At 36.1% G+C, this 16,733-nt stretch overlaps 1 protein-coding gene across 1 annotated transcript; it reads right to left on the reverse strand.

The window, feature by feature from the left end:
- Positions 1-3,882: 3,882 nt before the first annotated feature.
- On the reverse strand, positions 3,883-16,432 carry LOC129438146 (cytochrome P450 2M1-like). The gene is made up of 9 exons (XM_055196731.2): positions 16,187-16,432; positions 13,035-13,197; positions 12,054-12,203; positions 11,525-11,685; positions 9,683-9,862; positions 8,422-8,563; positions 5,463-5,650; positions 5,165-5,306; positions 3,883-4,123 (listed from the first exon to the last, which is right to left on the reverse strand). Exons 1-9 carry the CDS (start codon positions 16,376-16,378, stop codon positions 3,939-3,941), a joined length of 1,503 nt encoding a protein of 500 aa, XP_055052706.2. The 5' UTR covers positions 16,379-16,432; the 3' UTR covers positions 3,883-3,938.
- Between the last annotated feature and the right edge of the window lie 301 nt (positions 16,433-16,733).

Consider the following 16,733-nt stretch of genomic DNA (forward strand, 5'->3'; position numbering starts at 1 on the left):
TTACAACCAAAATACAACGTTGTGAAACGTTGTAAAAACGTTTTGTGTTTGCTGGGTCGTTTCATCGGGCGCACGTGCAGTGATGCGATAAGCGTCTGGTCAAAACTTTACTTCCGGTTTCTGTTTGTTTAGTGGTCGCTGTAACTGTAAACAAATATCTCGTCGAAAATTGGGTTCCTGTGATCTACGTGTTGTTTATTTTGCTTGTTATATAAATAAACTTCTTTAAAAGGACTTTGTTGTTATTTGTTCTTTACAGAGTTTACCGGAAGTTAAGTGATGACCACGAAAGCCGTTATGTTCTGAAACCGTCTATAGGCCTATATCTCTAGTCTAGATCATGCAAAGTTTAAGATACAGCTGTTTTGATTACAGATTTTGAGCTTGCTTTATCAATGTCGCTGGGTCTAAAGGTTTCGAAAACAAAACTTGCATGTGCATCTTGCACAATACATGCTGTAGGAATTAACTTTTTATTTTGTTAGCAACAAAATATAATATTGATTTTAAATTTCTTCTTTGATACCATTCTGAGTTTTATTTTATGCGATTATTACTGTAAATCAGTGGTGGCTCGTGACTGCTCACACGAGTGCAAATCCAAAATAAGTGTTCGGAGTGTCATGTTGCTTGCGTTTTCAAAATATGTGTTTGTTGCATCATGTGAACCATGTGCATCACGTGTTTTGTCAAAATAAGGCCCTGTTTACACGTACATGGTTATTTTTAAAAACTGAGAGATTTACCTTCGTTTGTGCCCCTCGTTTTCACGCAAACGGAGATCTCGCCTCTGAAACTGATTGTTTCTAAAAACTCCAGCCAGAGTGGAGATCTTGAAAATCTTCGGCTGCACGGTTGCATGTAAACTGAGACAAACGAATGTTTAACCAGGCAACGTCACAGACTATGCACCAGAGCTTACACCTATGTCAAAAGTGCGACCTATGTTTACATGTGACTGCTACTCTGAACGCTTCCAAGATCACATTTATGTTCGTGCAAACTCGTTTCTTGTGTTTGTATTTGCAAATACAGCTGCTCCATTATGTCGAGGAGCAGAGACGAGTGCTCGGAGGTCAGCGATTTTACGCGTGTTTGACTTCATGCGGTGCTGCAAGAACCGACAGACAGATGATGTCAACGTACCGCGAGAGCGAGTTGAGAAATCACACAAAGAGGTCTAATTTCGAATCGCTCTCGCGGTATTTTAACATCATCGAACACCTATTGCAACAACTCCGCCCTTCAACAAAAAGAACAAGTCCGCATCACCACCAGCGCTGTCTGTGATTGGCTTACGTGGGCTTGAGCTTCTCTTGACGGCATACATGCACGGGTGTAAATAAACACTTTTCTGAAAGCTGACATGCGTGCACAATATTATTTTTGAAACCGGAGAGGTTGAAATGTCTGTTTATGAAAATAGCCGCCCACGTGTAAACGTAGCCTAAGTGCCTGCTGCACAAGCGTCAAGATCATTTATGATAAAAGAGATGTTAACGTTCACAAAAAACACGCAAGACACTCCCTTAACAGTATGAGATTATGTGAGTATCTGGCAAACGTGAGCGTCTCTTTTATCATAAACCCTTTAGATGCGTCTGCAGCAGGCAGTTAGTTTGACAAGACACTTGATGCACACAGGATCGCTCGACGCGCAGAACACATATTTTGAAATTACGAACCACACACATGATGGGCTACATACATATTGTGACGAACTTTGCATCGAGCCCAGACAAAAAAAGAAGTCATCAGCCGCCACTGCTGTAAATTATACGTTTTTTTTTTTAGAAAATAATTATTTATTTGAGAATTTAAAAAGTATTTGTGTATCTTATGTTTTATAAAATAGCCTATACTTAAATGGTCCTGTTTTTATTATTTGTTTGCTCAAATATCTGTTTGCTAAATGAGGCTCAGGTAATAATGTTGTGGAATGTGGGGGTGAGGTGTAGCATAGAGCACACTCGCCTGACTGTTAGAATAAATCTATACCACCCCTATGTTGAATAGACTTTATACCAGAGCATCAGAGTTTACAGTATTTACAGGATCCTGGAAACATAAGCACACAGACATGCAGTTGCTCAGTGCAATTTATTGGGGGTTTACGGGGGCTTTTAAAGGGTTTTCCAAAAGGAGGGGTGGTTTCAACAAAAACACCACTCTATACATTAATGGACATCTAAAGCCATCTGGTGGATATAAACAGAACTGCGCAAAACATTACATTTTCTGAATCACATCTCTCACATTGCATTTTAAAAGCATTGGTGGTCATGTGTGAATTTGTGATATTATGGTAAATATATTGGCAAATATCACTGTTGTGAGGTCTTTTTAATACGTAAACAAACATTATTATTGATGGGACACACGTTACTCTTCTTGTTTTGTAATCTTTGGTAAGGAATCAGTGTGAAGGTCACTGTGCTGTCTTAGATATTGAGATATATTACCAATGTAAAACACTAGCTTATGATTACCCCAAAGCATTCCACACATGCTTTAGCACACCTGTTGTCACATTCACAACTAAAGAAACGTAATTAGTATAGGAAGGCTGCCAAAAAAAATCACCTGTGACTGTTCACTGGCTGGATGTATGTTTTGCTGTAATTGCTAGAAAACATTTGTGCAATAAGGCAATTTTTGGCATATTTATTTATTTCAAGCATCAAACAGAGTGTGTTGATTGTATTTTTCCTTATTGGTTTTTAGATCTGTTTTGAATGCCAAAAGATTTACTAATATTTACTAATATACTAAGATACAGAATTGCTTGTAAAAGACTATAAATTCTCTATGTCATGAAAAAATATATGAAAAAGCTTAAGAGTTGAACAAAGTTATTATATATCTTATGAAAAGATAGTAAATAAATGTATGTGTTTAATAAAATTGTGTTTAGAACGAACAACAAAGTAAATGATAAAATGCATTTAAAGGGGACATTTCACAAGACTTTTTATTAAAGATGTAAAATAAATCTTTAGTGTCCCCAGAGTACATATGTGAAGTTCTCGCTCAAAATACTATAGATAATGTATTATAACATGTATTAAAACAAATGTGCCGTTTTTGGGTGTCTTTATAAATGCAAATGAGCTGATGAAATGCAAACACTGATGGCCATGATGTTGGTTTGTTGAATTTGAAACTCAATTGTGCTGTCAATTAGTTTTTTCTCTCTCTTTCTCCCCATGAAATTGTAAAAAAATCGTAACTATTATATAATATATACTCTATGGAATTAGCTATGTCTGGCTCTCTCCCAAGGGTTTTTTTTCCCTCCTAGGACTTTTCGCCCACAGTGTTTTTCCTCCTAGGGTTGTTTTCTACCCCTGGGGATTCTACTGACATTGGCTTAACTTAGCACCTTCTTACATACGTTACATTTTTACTATACTCGCTAGTATGGTTAATCTTATGTGCTGTATTTTGCTGCTTATGTTTTATGATTTTTCCTGCATCTATTTATGTAAACCTGCGTTGAAACAATTAAACAATTGTGAAAAATTTGAATTGAAAAATGTAACTCTTTCTGCACTAAATGGCAGTGCCATGGTTGAACAGTGCAGATTAGTGGGCAGTATTATTATAATAAGATCCCATTTTGACCTCACAAGGGGAGCCAAATTTCAACAAACAATTTTTTCATTATGCTTGCAGAGAATGATTTTCCAAAACGAAGTTACTGGGTTGTTATTTTCTAGGTTGATAGGGGCCCAATTATGTCCCCTTTAAATAACAACATAATTCTTATAGTACCATTTGTGTTTTTACATAATATTATTGAGGTTATGACAACAATCTAAAACATGGAAAAAAATGTAAATAAAGAAATTATAGTCCAACACATCCTATGTCCATGGATAGCTGAAAATCTCACACTCATTTTGGTAATAAATCCTGGATGTGGATTTTTGCGACCTCTATCTCCTAGGAATGGCATAGCACTCGTATATGCGGGGCATTCGGCCAAAACTGCAGTTGGTGGGGGTTGTGTCGAGCTCTTCTGGTGGCACTGTGGCTTTGAAGGTGAAGCGTTGTAGCAGAGTAGTGAAGATGAGAAAAAATTCCGTCCGGGCCAGAGCCTCACCCAGACACGCTCGCTTACCTGTCAGTAAAAATACTCTTCACATCAGAAACTGTATTTACAGTTTTCTCAGTCACTTTGGTACATTTCTCAGATCATAATTGAAATTCTCAAAACTACCTGTTCACTTCTCACATCATTGTGTCCCTTGTGCACATCAAAAAAGCAGTTTCTCTTTTCTTTGAAGAAGTTGCAAAAGCATTTGTAAATGCAAATGCTTATGTACAATTCTCTGCTTTTTCCTATTATCAGTTGCTCATGTCATGTTGATCAAAATGTACTATAATGGGTCTCTGTGGAAATAGTCTTACCCCCCCCCCCCCCCCCACAACATTTATGCATTAGATCAAGTCTTTACATGCAAAAATGGTTGAACAAGTTGTCATAATACAGGTTTTGGTCAAACATATTTCTATTTTTTTCTAAATCTGTTCTGAATTGGTAAATTGCTCCCAGGTGGATCTTGACTTTCTCTAACAGACAGAAACATCCCCAGCAAGCAAAAACTGAGATGTTGAAATGACGGATTACAGTACAAACAGAAAAAGCGTACATTTTGTCCAGTCTCTTGCAACTAAGGTGTAACCTACAATTTGCAATAACTGTCATCGAGACTTTAGCCATTGTTTACATCAGAATATCCCTCCAGAGTAAACTGTTATATGACTAAACAATTTGACTGTCTTATGCGTTCACAATGACACAAGGACTTATCATTCTGATAGCATGTTCATTGAAACAAATATTTACTTTTGAGAGATAAACTAAAGATTTTGAGCAACAGACTGGCTTTTGCAGCTAATCCATGGTGTTTTGCTAATTGTATGAATTGCTTTGAGAAATGAACTTACTGTCGAGAATGATTCGAGAAATGTATCAAAGCGACTGAGAAAAACTGTAAATGCTCTTTCAAAAAAACATTGGTTCCACAATGTTATTTGTCAATGCAATTATTTAACACATGCATGCACCTAAATGTTTATCGAAATAGCAATTATCATTTTTATAACCATTTTTATTTTTTATTTTTGTAGCACTAAGCACAAACAACAACAAGCTCACCCATGCCGAATACAACAAATGCGTCGTTCTTCTTAAATTGTTCATTTTCATCAAGGAAATTCTCTGGATCAAAGGAGTTCGGGTTCTTCCACAGTTTTGGGTCAGAAAGCACAGAAGATATCAGTGGATAAACCACAGTTCCCTATAGATAGATAGATAGATAGATAGATAGATAGATAGATAGATAGATAGATAGATAGATAGATAGATAGATAGATAGATAGATAGATAGATAGATAGTGAGGATATATGCACTGACAATGTTCACTGACAAATTTTCATAGTGTCAACCTTATACCTTAGGAATGACATAGCCATTATATTTAGTGTCACACATCATCTTGTGAGGGACAGCGATGGGCGCGAGATCCATGTTGCGCTGCACCTCGTGGAGAACAGCATCTGTATACTGCAGGTTCTGCCTGTCTTCAATGGAAGGCCAACGGGCCTGCCCTACAACCCCATCAATTTCTCGTTGAACACGCTCTGTACAGAACAAATGACAGATGAAGTGCCAGTCAAATTCATGAAATGTAGCTAGCATCAACCAATACATCAGCTTGCACATTAACATTAGGGTTTGGTTAATTTATTGGAATCTTTTACTTGTGTCTTAGAAGCATTATATATTATAGCCTTTCTTGAAAGTCATTTCAAAGTCTAGTTTCGGCACATTATCATACTGGGTTTAAAAAAACAAGAACTCTATCTGACATGCATTTCCCTTTCAATACAGTTCAGTTCGCATTGAGTCAGTAGCTGACGCTATGTGGCAAACTCCTGTTTACTCCACAATTGAAGCCTATTGTTACAGCCACTGTGGCCGTGGGGGTATAGTGGGGGCTCGGGGTAGAGTTCTGGAGAAACAGGGCCCACTGGGCTGAGTTCAGGTGAGCCAGTGAGTGCTGGACTGAGTTCAGCTCTAGCTCCAGCTCTGGGCAGAGTTCGGGGTAGTGTAGGAGCTCTTGGCATAGTTCATGAGGGTGAAGGGGTGTTGGGCAGAGTTCAGGAGTGTGCACTTCGCTAAAGTCAGGAGAATGAGCACACACCTCACAATGACCTGGAGAGTGAGTGTGCATCTCTTGGGGAGCCAAGATAACGAGTGTGCACCTTGCGGGGAATTGGAGAGAGAGCGTGGCACTCAGATAGCAACATGGCACTCGCAACGTTCAGGTGAGGTGCAGGACATAGGGACAGTCTTAGAGTGAGCTGGAGTACTGGATAGGTTTCGGGTTGGAACTGGATACTTTCTAATGAAATCGTTGGCAATCTCAACTTCGAAAATAGAACCAGTGGATTGGAGGACAAAATTTAGAAAATCCAGGTAAACGAGGTAAACAAACAAGTGTGCGTGTAGCAATGCAAAGCCAAGGATCATCCAGTCCCAACCGAAAGCATGCATTTAGCTTGGTGTCGTCCCAGCTCACCATTTGTATGAGGTCCACAAAAACCTCAGTATAATGTTTCAGAGGCTGTCCAATCTGCCTTAAAGAAAATAAAATGTGGTCCTCTGGAGTTTCCATTGTTAAGTCCTGTATTCTGTCATGGTGCGTGAAGGAGACGAAGTAGAGACTCAAATGCGATAAACTTTATTAACAATGACTAGGAATAACACCACACCACTACATGACAATAAATAATACCGGACAAAGGACAGGGGAAAACAGAAGAACTTATATAATGTAACTTATATAATGGACCTGATGAGGGTAATGACTGGCAGGTGACGATGATTACAAGATGAGGAGCAAGTGCGGGAGAGTGAGGGATTCTGGGAACTGGAGTCCACAGGGAGATGACAGGGGAAATAAAGGGAAAACAGGCAGGCAGACATACTAGCATCATGACAGGTGCGTTTGAACACCCTGTTCTGATAACGCAAGAGTTGCAACTATGGCAGCTGATGAAATTGTTATAAATACGTGTTTAAGACACAGGAGCCGTTTCTAAATACCAAGTATGGCAAACTCGGACTTGTGTCCTTCATAGTTCGAAATTGCAAGTTCAGACTTGGAAGAACGAACTCCTGACGCGAAATGCTTTCTGGGAAACTTTGCTGTCATAAGTCCACACAAATCTCCTCTGATGCATCCTCGATAAAATGGGCGGATCAAGAACACATCCGGGGATTTTATGTGAACTTGGGCTTGATGTGAACTTTGATTTGGAACAGTACTTGGTCTGCGACTGATGACGTTTCACAAGTCCACAAGAACACAAGTACAGACAAGAACGCATATTGAGAAACGGCCTTAATGTTCAGCAACTTCCCCCTGCTGTCTAGAATAAATATAACACATCTGTTAAAGACGTTACTTAGACCCATTGTACGAGTTGGTTTATATCATGTTGCTGCTGATTGGGCTGGCATTGTTGCAACATGATCTCACAAAGTTCCGTGGGATAGTCACGGAATTTTTTGCTCATTTTTCCGTGACATTCTCACGGATCTCCGCATATTTCCGTGGCCCTGCCGAACCCTAAACCGAAGCGACAATGGTAAGAAAATAGGACAAAACAGTTGAGTAACCAATCCGTGAGAATGCCACGGAAAAGAAAGTCCGTGGCAGGGCCACGGAAATATGCGGAGATCCGTGAGAATGTCACGGAAAAATTAGCAAAAAATTCCGTGACTATGCCACGGAAATTCGTGAGATCAGGTTGCATTTTTGACCTACCCACCAAACAAGAAAAAACATATCTTAAATCTGTTGCACATCGGTGCACACCATTTCCAGGAAGCATGTCCTTTAACCCGGAAACTGTAGCAAAATGCTGTGCACCAGTTTGAGCTTGAACGTGCCCCAGCTGTATTATACTTTCGGTGTATTTTGATTGACAGAGGTGTCGTCCAATCAGCAGTAACTATTCCATACGTACAATATTCCTACATTTAATGGTTTGTAGATTTGTTGTTGTGTTTTCTGATTTGTTATTTTGTTATCTGACATGTTATTTTGTCACTTGATTTGTGTTTGTGTTTTTAATTGGTTGTTTTGATTTGTTTTGCACTTCTTGGCCACTGTAATAACTACCTTTAGCCTTTTATTCAAATAAGTATCATTTATTTTACAAATAGTAGGAGCCTGGAATTATTGTTAACCTTTTTTACAATACATTAAGGCTTTAAAAGTTACTGAATTGTTAAAATAAATTTCTGTTTTAATTGGATAAAATAGTTTTTTTATCTGACCAAATCAAATTGAATTATATTCGCAAACCAAAAGCGGTTCATCATGAAAGATTCATACCCCTACCTTGAATATCTGGGTGCTTCATCATAAGAAGCAGAGACTGTCTGATGGTGGATGATGTGGTTTCTGTACCAGCACTAAAAAAGTTCCATATCAGTGACACAATGTTTTCAAGATTATATTCTGTGTCAGGATTGTTTTTCTCCTGCAAAAGAGAGCAGCATAAACTACTGTAGGTCTATAAAGAGCTAAATCTCTGACAATCATGATAAAAAAATCATTTATTTGTGGAATGCTGCAAAAATGATCTTGTAAACTGAAGAACCGAATTTACAATGAAAGGCATGTTAGAGATAGATAACTCCCAATTTCCCCTTAAAACTTCTCAGGCTATGCAAACACAAGCAGAGAAGATCCAACTAGGTTTATGTTTTTATAGGCTGAGCAGAAAAAAAGACAACACCATTTAAAGGGGTCCTTTGGAGGTCAAATCAGATTATACCGAGGGCTCTATCTTACACCCAGCGCAATGCGCGACACAAGTGTCTTTTGCTAGTTTCCACCCTGCGCAATTATCATTTTCACGTTTAGCGCCACGTTGTTTAAATAGCAAATGCATTTGCCCCCCCCCTTTTTTTTTTTTTTTGATGATATTGGATAGCCATACATTTAAAGCAATTAAAAGCCTGCTTTTTTACTCCCATGACTAAAAGAAAACGGGTTTTAAAGGTTTTAATAAAAAAAAAAAAAAATTCAATACAAGTGAAAACCAACACAATTATTTAACATTAATCTTAAACTGTGGACCTTCTTCCTCCGCTTAGTTTTTCAGTTTACAAAGTCTGTCATCTAAATAGGGATTAGACATAGCGCCAGCGCAACTGCTTTTAAGGGGATGAGAGCTGAGACTCCTATTGGTTTATTGCACGTTACGCCCAAAATACTCCCATTACTCTTTAAAAAAAAGGACCAACCCTTTTCGACCATGCGCTTGGCGCACAAATCAATATTTCCTGTCGTTAAATTAGCAAAAGTGGATTCGGACACACCCATTTAGACGTTGCGCTGTGATCGTTACAATAGGGCCCTGAGTCTTAACAATGTTTCAGTAATTCATTTGTAAGGAGACTGGTTATGTAAGGTGTTATGAAATAAAACTTCATTAAACATTGATGGAAACAACCAGGATTCCTTTACCTGTTAAAGTTACATTACAATGTATAATAGAGAACAGTAATGGTGAAACATCATTTCTAAAGTTTCATAGAAATGTATGCATTGTTAAGGAACGGGGAAAACATGGACATACAGCACAACTATTTACCTCTTCCATTTTCAACACAAACGCCTCAATAAAGTCCTTTGGGCATGAGGGATCCTCCACATTATTTATTCGGGCCTTGGTCTCAGAAATACAGTATTCTCTGGCCTTTTTCAAGTCTCTGAATACCTCATGGTGTTTACCTGGCAAAAGACTGACTAGCCTAGGGAAAATATTATAGATCTGCAAAGGTAAGAAAAAGCTATATTAGATTGTTGTATGAATTTGTTATATAATATGAATAAATTAATTAGTAACAATACAATAAGGTTGTATTTGTTAATATTCGTAAAAAATTACATTAACTAACCCGAACTAACATTAAATAATAAAAAATTTCACCACTCTAAAAATGGCTGAGTTATTTTTATTGTTAGTATTTAAATGTTGTTCCCCCACACCCCACATTTAAATATTTGATATCTTCTCATATAACCCTTATTGTTATCCTTGTATGACTAATGAAGCAACGATAACTGTCATTTGTCTTAGCTTGCATTTAATAAGTTGAGACTAAATTGTGACATTTCCCTTGGCGATACACAAAAGCTCGACATGGGAAGATCAGTCGAGGTCAAGAAGTTCGACCAGACTTACCTGTCATTTCAACTTACTATTATTTATCTTACTATTATTTTTCTATGTTGACATGACTTGTAAATCTTTGTTGATTTAACAAAAAATTTTAAGGCAGCAAAGTTTTTTTAAAAGTGTAGTGCTTCCTTTCTATACGCTATATAATGTAAAGTCTGTCTAATAAACTTTGGTCTATGTTTGAACAGCATCTCAGTGTCAGTGTCTGTCATGGTCCCTTATATACAGTATATCAGAACTCTCTGCTGCTCAGTTCAGACCTCCAGATTACGAAACATATTCCTAGACCTGGCTAGAAGTCACATTCTAACACCCCTTATGGGTAAATATTGGACAGGCTAGGTAAAATATTGCCCAATGCTTGATTAAAAATTACCCAATGTTATTGTTATGAAACCATGCATTAAAACAACCCAGCATTGAGTCAATTTTAACCCAGTTGTGTGTTCTGTCCATTATTTACCCAAATGAACCCAGCAATTTTTACAGTGCATTTAGTAAACTTTGTTGATGTTAGGTAGCCTAATATTAATACAATTGTTCATGTGTGTTCATTGTGCATTACCGTATTTTTCGAACTATAAGTCGCTCCGGATTATAAGTCGCATTAGTCAAAAAATGCATAATGAAGAGGAAAAAAACATATATAAGTTGCACTGGACTATAAGTCGCATTTATTTAGAAAATTTTTTTTTTGGTCTGCATATTTTAATAATTGCAGTTTGTAATCTCCAGAATAGGATTTTCTTTTTGGGGTCATTTTGTTAAGTCTTTCTCAGTTGTCTTTAAGTTTACAGTTTCAATTGTTTTCAGTTATTTTTTTCAGAGGTGGGCTAGTAGAGCAGCATAAAACGCCCTCTGGTGGCTGTAGACAGTAATGTTTTATATTGGTTCATGTTAATTTTGGCATATAAGTCGCAGGACCAACCAAACTATGAAAAAAAGCCTTTCATGCCTTTCATTACAACTTTTTTTCAAAGTGTAGTAAATGTTACATTTAATATAAATTAAGATTAATTGCTGTAGAAGTATTGTTAGTCAGTTCAGGTTAGCTACAGCAACTAATGCTAGTGTTACCTTGGATTTTACTTAGGGTCTACTTACAATCTTTGTGAGTGAACTTATCTTATCTTTGTTAGATTTTGTGTGGACTTATTAACCTTATAAAATTAATTTTAAGTTCAATAATGTTTTTGTTCTTGCTTTAAGAAAAAATAAATAGCTTTTAGGTAAAATTATGTGTTAACATACCTGTCCAAGGGGGCTATTAAGCATCTTGAAGTAGTTATTTACTGTCCCAAGTAGAAACTTAAACTGTGGATCTTCAAATTCAAATCTATGACCAAAGACAATGCTGCAGATCACATTGGCTACAGCATTAGACACCATGTCCGCAGGGCTGAATGCAAGACCTTTAAGAGATATCCAGAGACAAAAGCTCAGAGATCAAGTCAAGTTTAGTGCTTTGTTAAAATTTAATGTGTTATGTAATATGAGATTAAACGCTGACAAGTGGTTTAACTGCTGAGTTAAAATGTTAAAATTAAAGGTTCAAAGTTTCAATTATACAGAATACAGTTGAGACAGTACATATTTAAAGAAAGAAAACTAAATTTAACTGCAAAATTAAAATTCATGAAGTATGAGAGAGGCCGCACTATGCATAAATATTTTATTTGCACAAACGGTTGGTTTTTGCAACTTAAACACAACCTATATCACAACCATATGAGTAACATAACAACCTTGACATACAAGAAAACAGATCAAATAATTGTACCTTCATATTTGTTCATCATTTTCACAAGATTCTTAGCCTCGTCTTGGACTTTTTCCTCAATGCTCCTACGGCCCATTCCAAAATTCTTTAGGGTCATAAGTGAGAACCTGCGCATTTCCCTCCACCTGTGTCCACTGGTGGACAAAACACCTGTGCAAAGGGACAATGTTCAATGTAGTTTCAATGTAGTACATTTTTAGCATTATCTATGTCAAATTAACTACACATTTCTGTTCTAGTTAACACTGTAAAAAAATTCAGTATTATAATGTTATTGCAGCTGGGTTGCCGGTAATTTACCGTAGATTTACATTTATGTTATTTACTGGCAAGAGTTTGTTCAAAGTTAAATAAATTTTAAATATTAACAAGTCTTTTTCTTTACAGAAAAAAATTATACAATAACAGCCTCATGCAAAGCATTCTGGGAACCAGTCATCATCATCAACCTTTTTCTGTTTTTTGCTTCAGATTTTGTATGCTTTGCTTGATCCTGTTTTTTTAGTTTTACTCTGTAAAGACAAAGACTTGTAAATGTTTAATGTTCATTTAACTTTGAACAAAATGTTGCCAGTAAATAACATAAATTTAAATCTACGGTAAGTTACCGGCAACCCAGCTGCAATTTCTACGAATTTTTTTTACAGCGAATGTTTTGGATTTTTCATACTTATAAATCACAGTATCTTCTCATTCTAACTAGAAAAAAAAATGTAGCTAAATTAGTACTGTAAAAAATTGCAGTAATTATGCAGCTGGTTGCCAGTAACTTACTGTAGAAGAAAAAGACTGAAAATGTTTCATGTTCATTAAACTTTGAACAAACTGTTGCCAGTAAATAACATAAATGTAAAATCTACAGTAACTTACTGGCAGCTAGTTGCTAGTAATACACAGTAAAACTGTAATTTCTACAGAATTTTTTTACAGTGTAATTATTATTTAATTACGCACAGTTAAAAGGCAGCAAACCCACCATACCATATCCAAGTGTGGCCTTCATGATCATGGGATAGTTGGACCTCCCACTGAATTCCTCACTGAGACCAATCATAGTATCTTTAAGGGCTTGATATCCAGAAATTATCACCACAGGAGTGGTTGACAACCAGATGGTAACCACAGAGCCGTACTTTTCACTGAGCTAAGAACAAAAGAGTTATGAGGTGTTGACTTCATATAATACAAACTGTGCATTTAAATTACACGTACACTCAAAAAAATTATTCAAGCCCTTCTTAGACATGACACATTAAAATTGTGTTCAATTAATTTAAAATACCTCATTAAGTAAGTATAAGTAAGTATATATATTTAATTAGTCTAACACAAAATAAATATGTATAATTTATTGATTTCTTTTTAATTGCATTAACACAATTAGGTTGAGTTTGGGTTCTGGAAAAAGAGTTTCCCAGCATGCTTTGCATGCAACTGCTTTTGGAGAGTATTTTTTAATTAAGTGTTATTTTATGCATTTTAGGTAAAGAGAAAGACTTAATAGTGTTTAATGTCCGTTTATCTTATTGATTTAGAAGCGTTTGTGGTATATTTTTTCAAATTGTTTGGTTACCATCGTGCAGAAGAGTGGTGCTTGTGGTTAGATTGTGGATGTGACGTATTTCTCTCAATTTTTATTTTATGATATTATTTTATTTATTATTTTAATATTATTAGCATGCTAACATGTGCTTATGCTAATCAGTATGATATAAAAACGTTTTATATAAAATAACAGAATTGAGTACACTATTCAGACTACACTACATTGAGTTATTCAAACTACGCTAAATCAAGTTATTCAGACTACACTAAATTGAGTTGAGGCAACTAATTGAGTAATGCCATTTACTTTAAATTGAGTTGAACTAACTCAATATATTTTTATTGTGTAAAGCAGTTTTTTATGAGTTAGGGGTACACATTTATATTGGATGGTAATCCTGCCCACAATTTTATTGAGTTTCTCCAATGAATCATTTTTTTGAGTGATACAGTACAAATTCAAATTTCTCAAATTAGGATTAAATTTTAAATGTATCCAACAAAATCCCAAATTTAGTTGACATCCCATTCTGCTGTAATGGACTAAGTACTGCCAGCATTGTTGTGTTCTTGTTTTTGTTTTATACAGCGTAAATACAGATATTACTTTTTATTCAAATGTATATGAAGAGTTTGGTTCCAAAACGCAATAAACGCCATTTTTGAAAAAAATGAGTTACTGCCAAAATCAGTATTATATCAGGTCAGTAGTTAAAAGTAAATTCTTAATTTTACGCAAAATCCAATATCCGCTGTGTTATTCTGTCATCTTTTCTCCCTTTTTTCCCAAAATGCGACAAACGCCACTCCCACTTTTTTACAGAACGCAATAACTCCATTTCTGATATTACAGCCCACCGTTCACGCAATGTAAACAAGCAATGGCGGACGCGCGTAGTACACGGAGTCCTGGTTTTCCTCATCTACTTTGTACTACGTGATCAACAAACAAAACAAAATAATACTTTAATTGCATCGCTAAACCTGTGATGGTTTTCTGTGATGGGAAAGAAACGTAAGCCATCAGCATCTAACAATTTCCCTGAGAGGCACTCGGGAGACGGGTGCTTGTTCTCCCGACAGCATCAAGCTTCTCATGCTAACACATTGACCCCAGAGGATCTTATGAAAAACTGTACATAATTTTACTCAAAGTCAACGAAAATCGAGCAGGACCAAAAACATTTTACAGTCGATCGCTGTGAAAGACGTTAAGCGAAGACGTCAAGTAACCGCAATGACAGGGTTCTTAATATGACAAAGTAAGTGTTTTGATTAATAACATTAATGTTTATATTTTTAATTAGTGTGTACAACTAGTCAACTAAATGAATATAACATGGCAAAGATGAATGCACATTTATATAGGCTATTGATTCAATAGATTTATAGCATTTTGAATAAAAACTTGTCATGGATTTATTGCATTTTGTGGAAAAAATAATCCGTTTTTATAATAAATCTTTGAAAATCAACTTATGGATTTGAATTTTTTATGTTTTTATAACCTAAAGATGCTGTGTGAAAGTTTGTAACAGAAAATAGTTGTTTTCATCTTGTCACTTTCTTGGTATAGAAAACACGTTTTTACCAAAATTTGTCAAAATGGATTTGTTGCGTTTTGGAACCAAGCTCTTCATATATTTCTGTAGCATAGCTTTAAAGAGTAACTAAACCCTAAACCAACTTTTTTTAGTTAAAGATCTGTAAGAATGATGCTTTATTAGTGCTGATCATTGATTTTAGTAAGTTTTTTGACATTTGGATATAAAGTGTTTCAATACTACAATATATGGTGTAAAAACGTCTGAGTGCTGCCCTGTTCAGGTTGAACGTTGGCCACTGAAGTTGAATTTTCCTATTGGATGTTGGGTCCAAAAAGTAACTCGTGACGTAAGCAGATTCAAGCTCACCACGCCCTTGTTACGATCTCACTACACACTTAAGTTCATCCCCTCTATCTCCGTTGGGATCTGCCCACTTTTCTTGCATTTTTCAAATATTGCCAGTGGGTGGAGTCAGGCTCTGACCAGGGGTTTAGTTACGCTTTAAGTTATTATTTTGTCTGCAATTTAGAGATTGGAAAAATCTCACAATAGGCTTTAGCTTTAGTATTCTTGTGAGCTCTCTGGGGTGCACAAATCCCAGAATGGTGACACGTATACCTAGTAACTGCGCAGTGGATTAATATAAAAAACATTTACAACATACATGCAAAAAACTGAGCAAATGAAGTTCAAATAGCAGTGAGGAACATATACATTTTTTATGACAGTTGTTTTTGAGTGATTTAAATCTATACAAGCCAAGGTTATTGTACAGTAGGTCTGTATACAGAAGCTAACAAAGTAAACAAAGCTTCCCACGTGTACAGCAGCCATGTATAGATAAAAACTGGGTGAGAGGACACAATGAACTCTACAACAGATTGTCCTCAATGAATCAATTTGTGTTGTGCCAAAAATATGAATTTCCTCATCTGTATTTAAACATGTTAATCCTTTGAAATTGAACTTTATTAATTTAACTGGTATCTTAAAATTAAATAAAACAGGTTTTTTTTTTTAATTAATACATTGACTACTAACCTCATGATAATATTTGTATGCTTGCTTCCCATCAAACTGAAATATATTCCCAACCAGTGGGAAGGGACGTGGTCCTGGAGGCAAGTGTTTGAAATTACTCTGCTTTCCTCGACTCTTCCACAACAATAACAGAAACAAAACAGCAATTACAATAGATAATATATTTGTCTTCAATGCCAAAAATATATCCATGTCTGATGGTGAATGCACAGCTGCTCAGTATGGTGTTGGTTGCTCTTATGTAATTGTATCTGTATATATGCAGCACATAAGCCATGCCCACTTGTGGAGCAAAAAACAGTAGTTTTGCGCATTGCACAGAGCAGAGGTGGAGCCATCCTTAAATTTTTGCCGTTTTATAGTTTTATATTTTTAAGTGCATACTGTATAATGGAACCTATATAATCATCAATCACGTAAGTAAAATGTCTAAAATTTGTTTTTCTGTGATCATCTCTAACATGATGCCCAAGGCCACCAGGTTGTCAGCACAGAGTCTGTGGGTTGCCCGCCAAAGCAATATTAGCCTAAATTTTAATATTAATTT

Source organism: Misgurnus anguillicaudatus, chromosome 24 (genome assembly GCF_027580225.2).
Source record: "Misgurnus anguillicaudatus chromosome 24, ASM2758022v2, whole genome shotgun sequence".
Taxonomy (NCBI): Eukaryota; Metazoa; Chordata; class Actinopteri; order Cypriniformes; family Cobitidae; genus Misgurnus; species Misgurnus anguillicaudatus.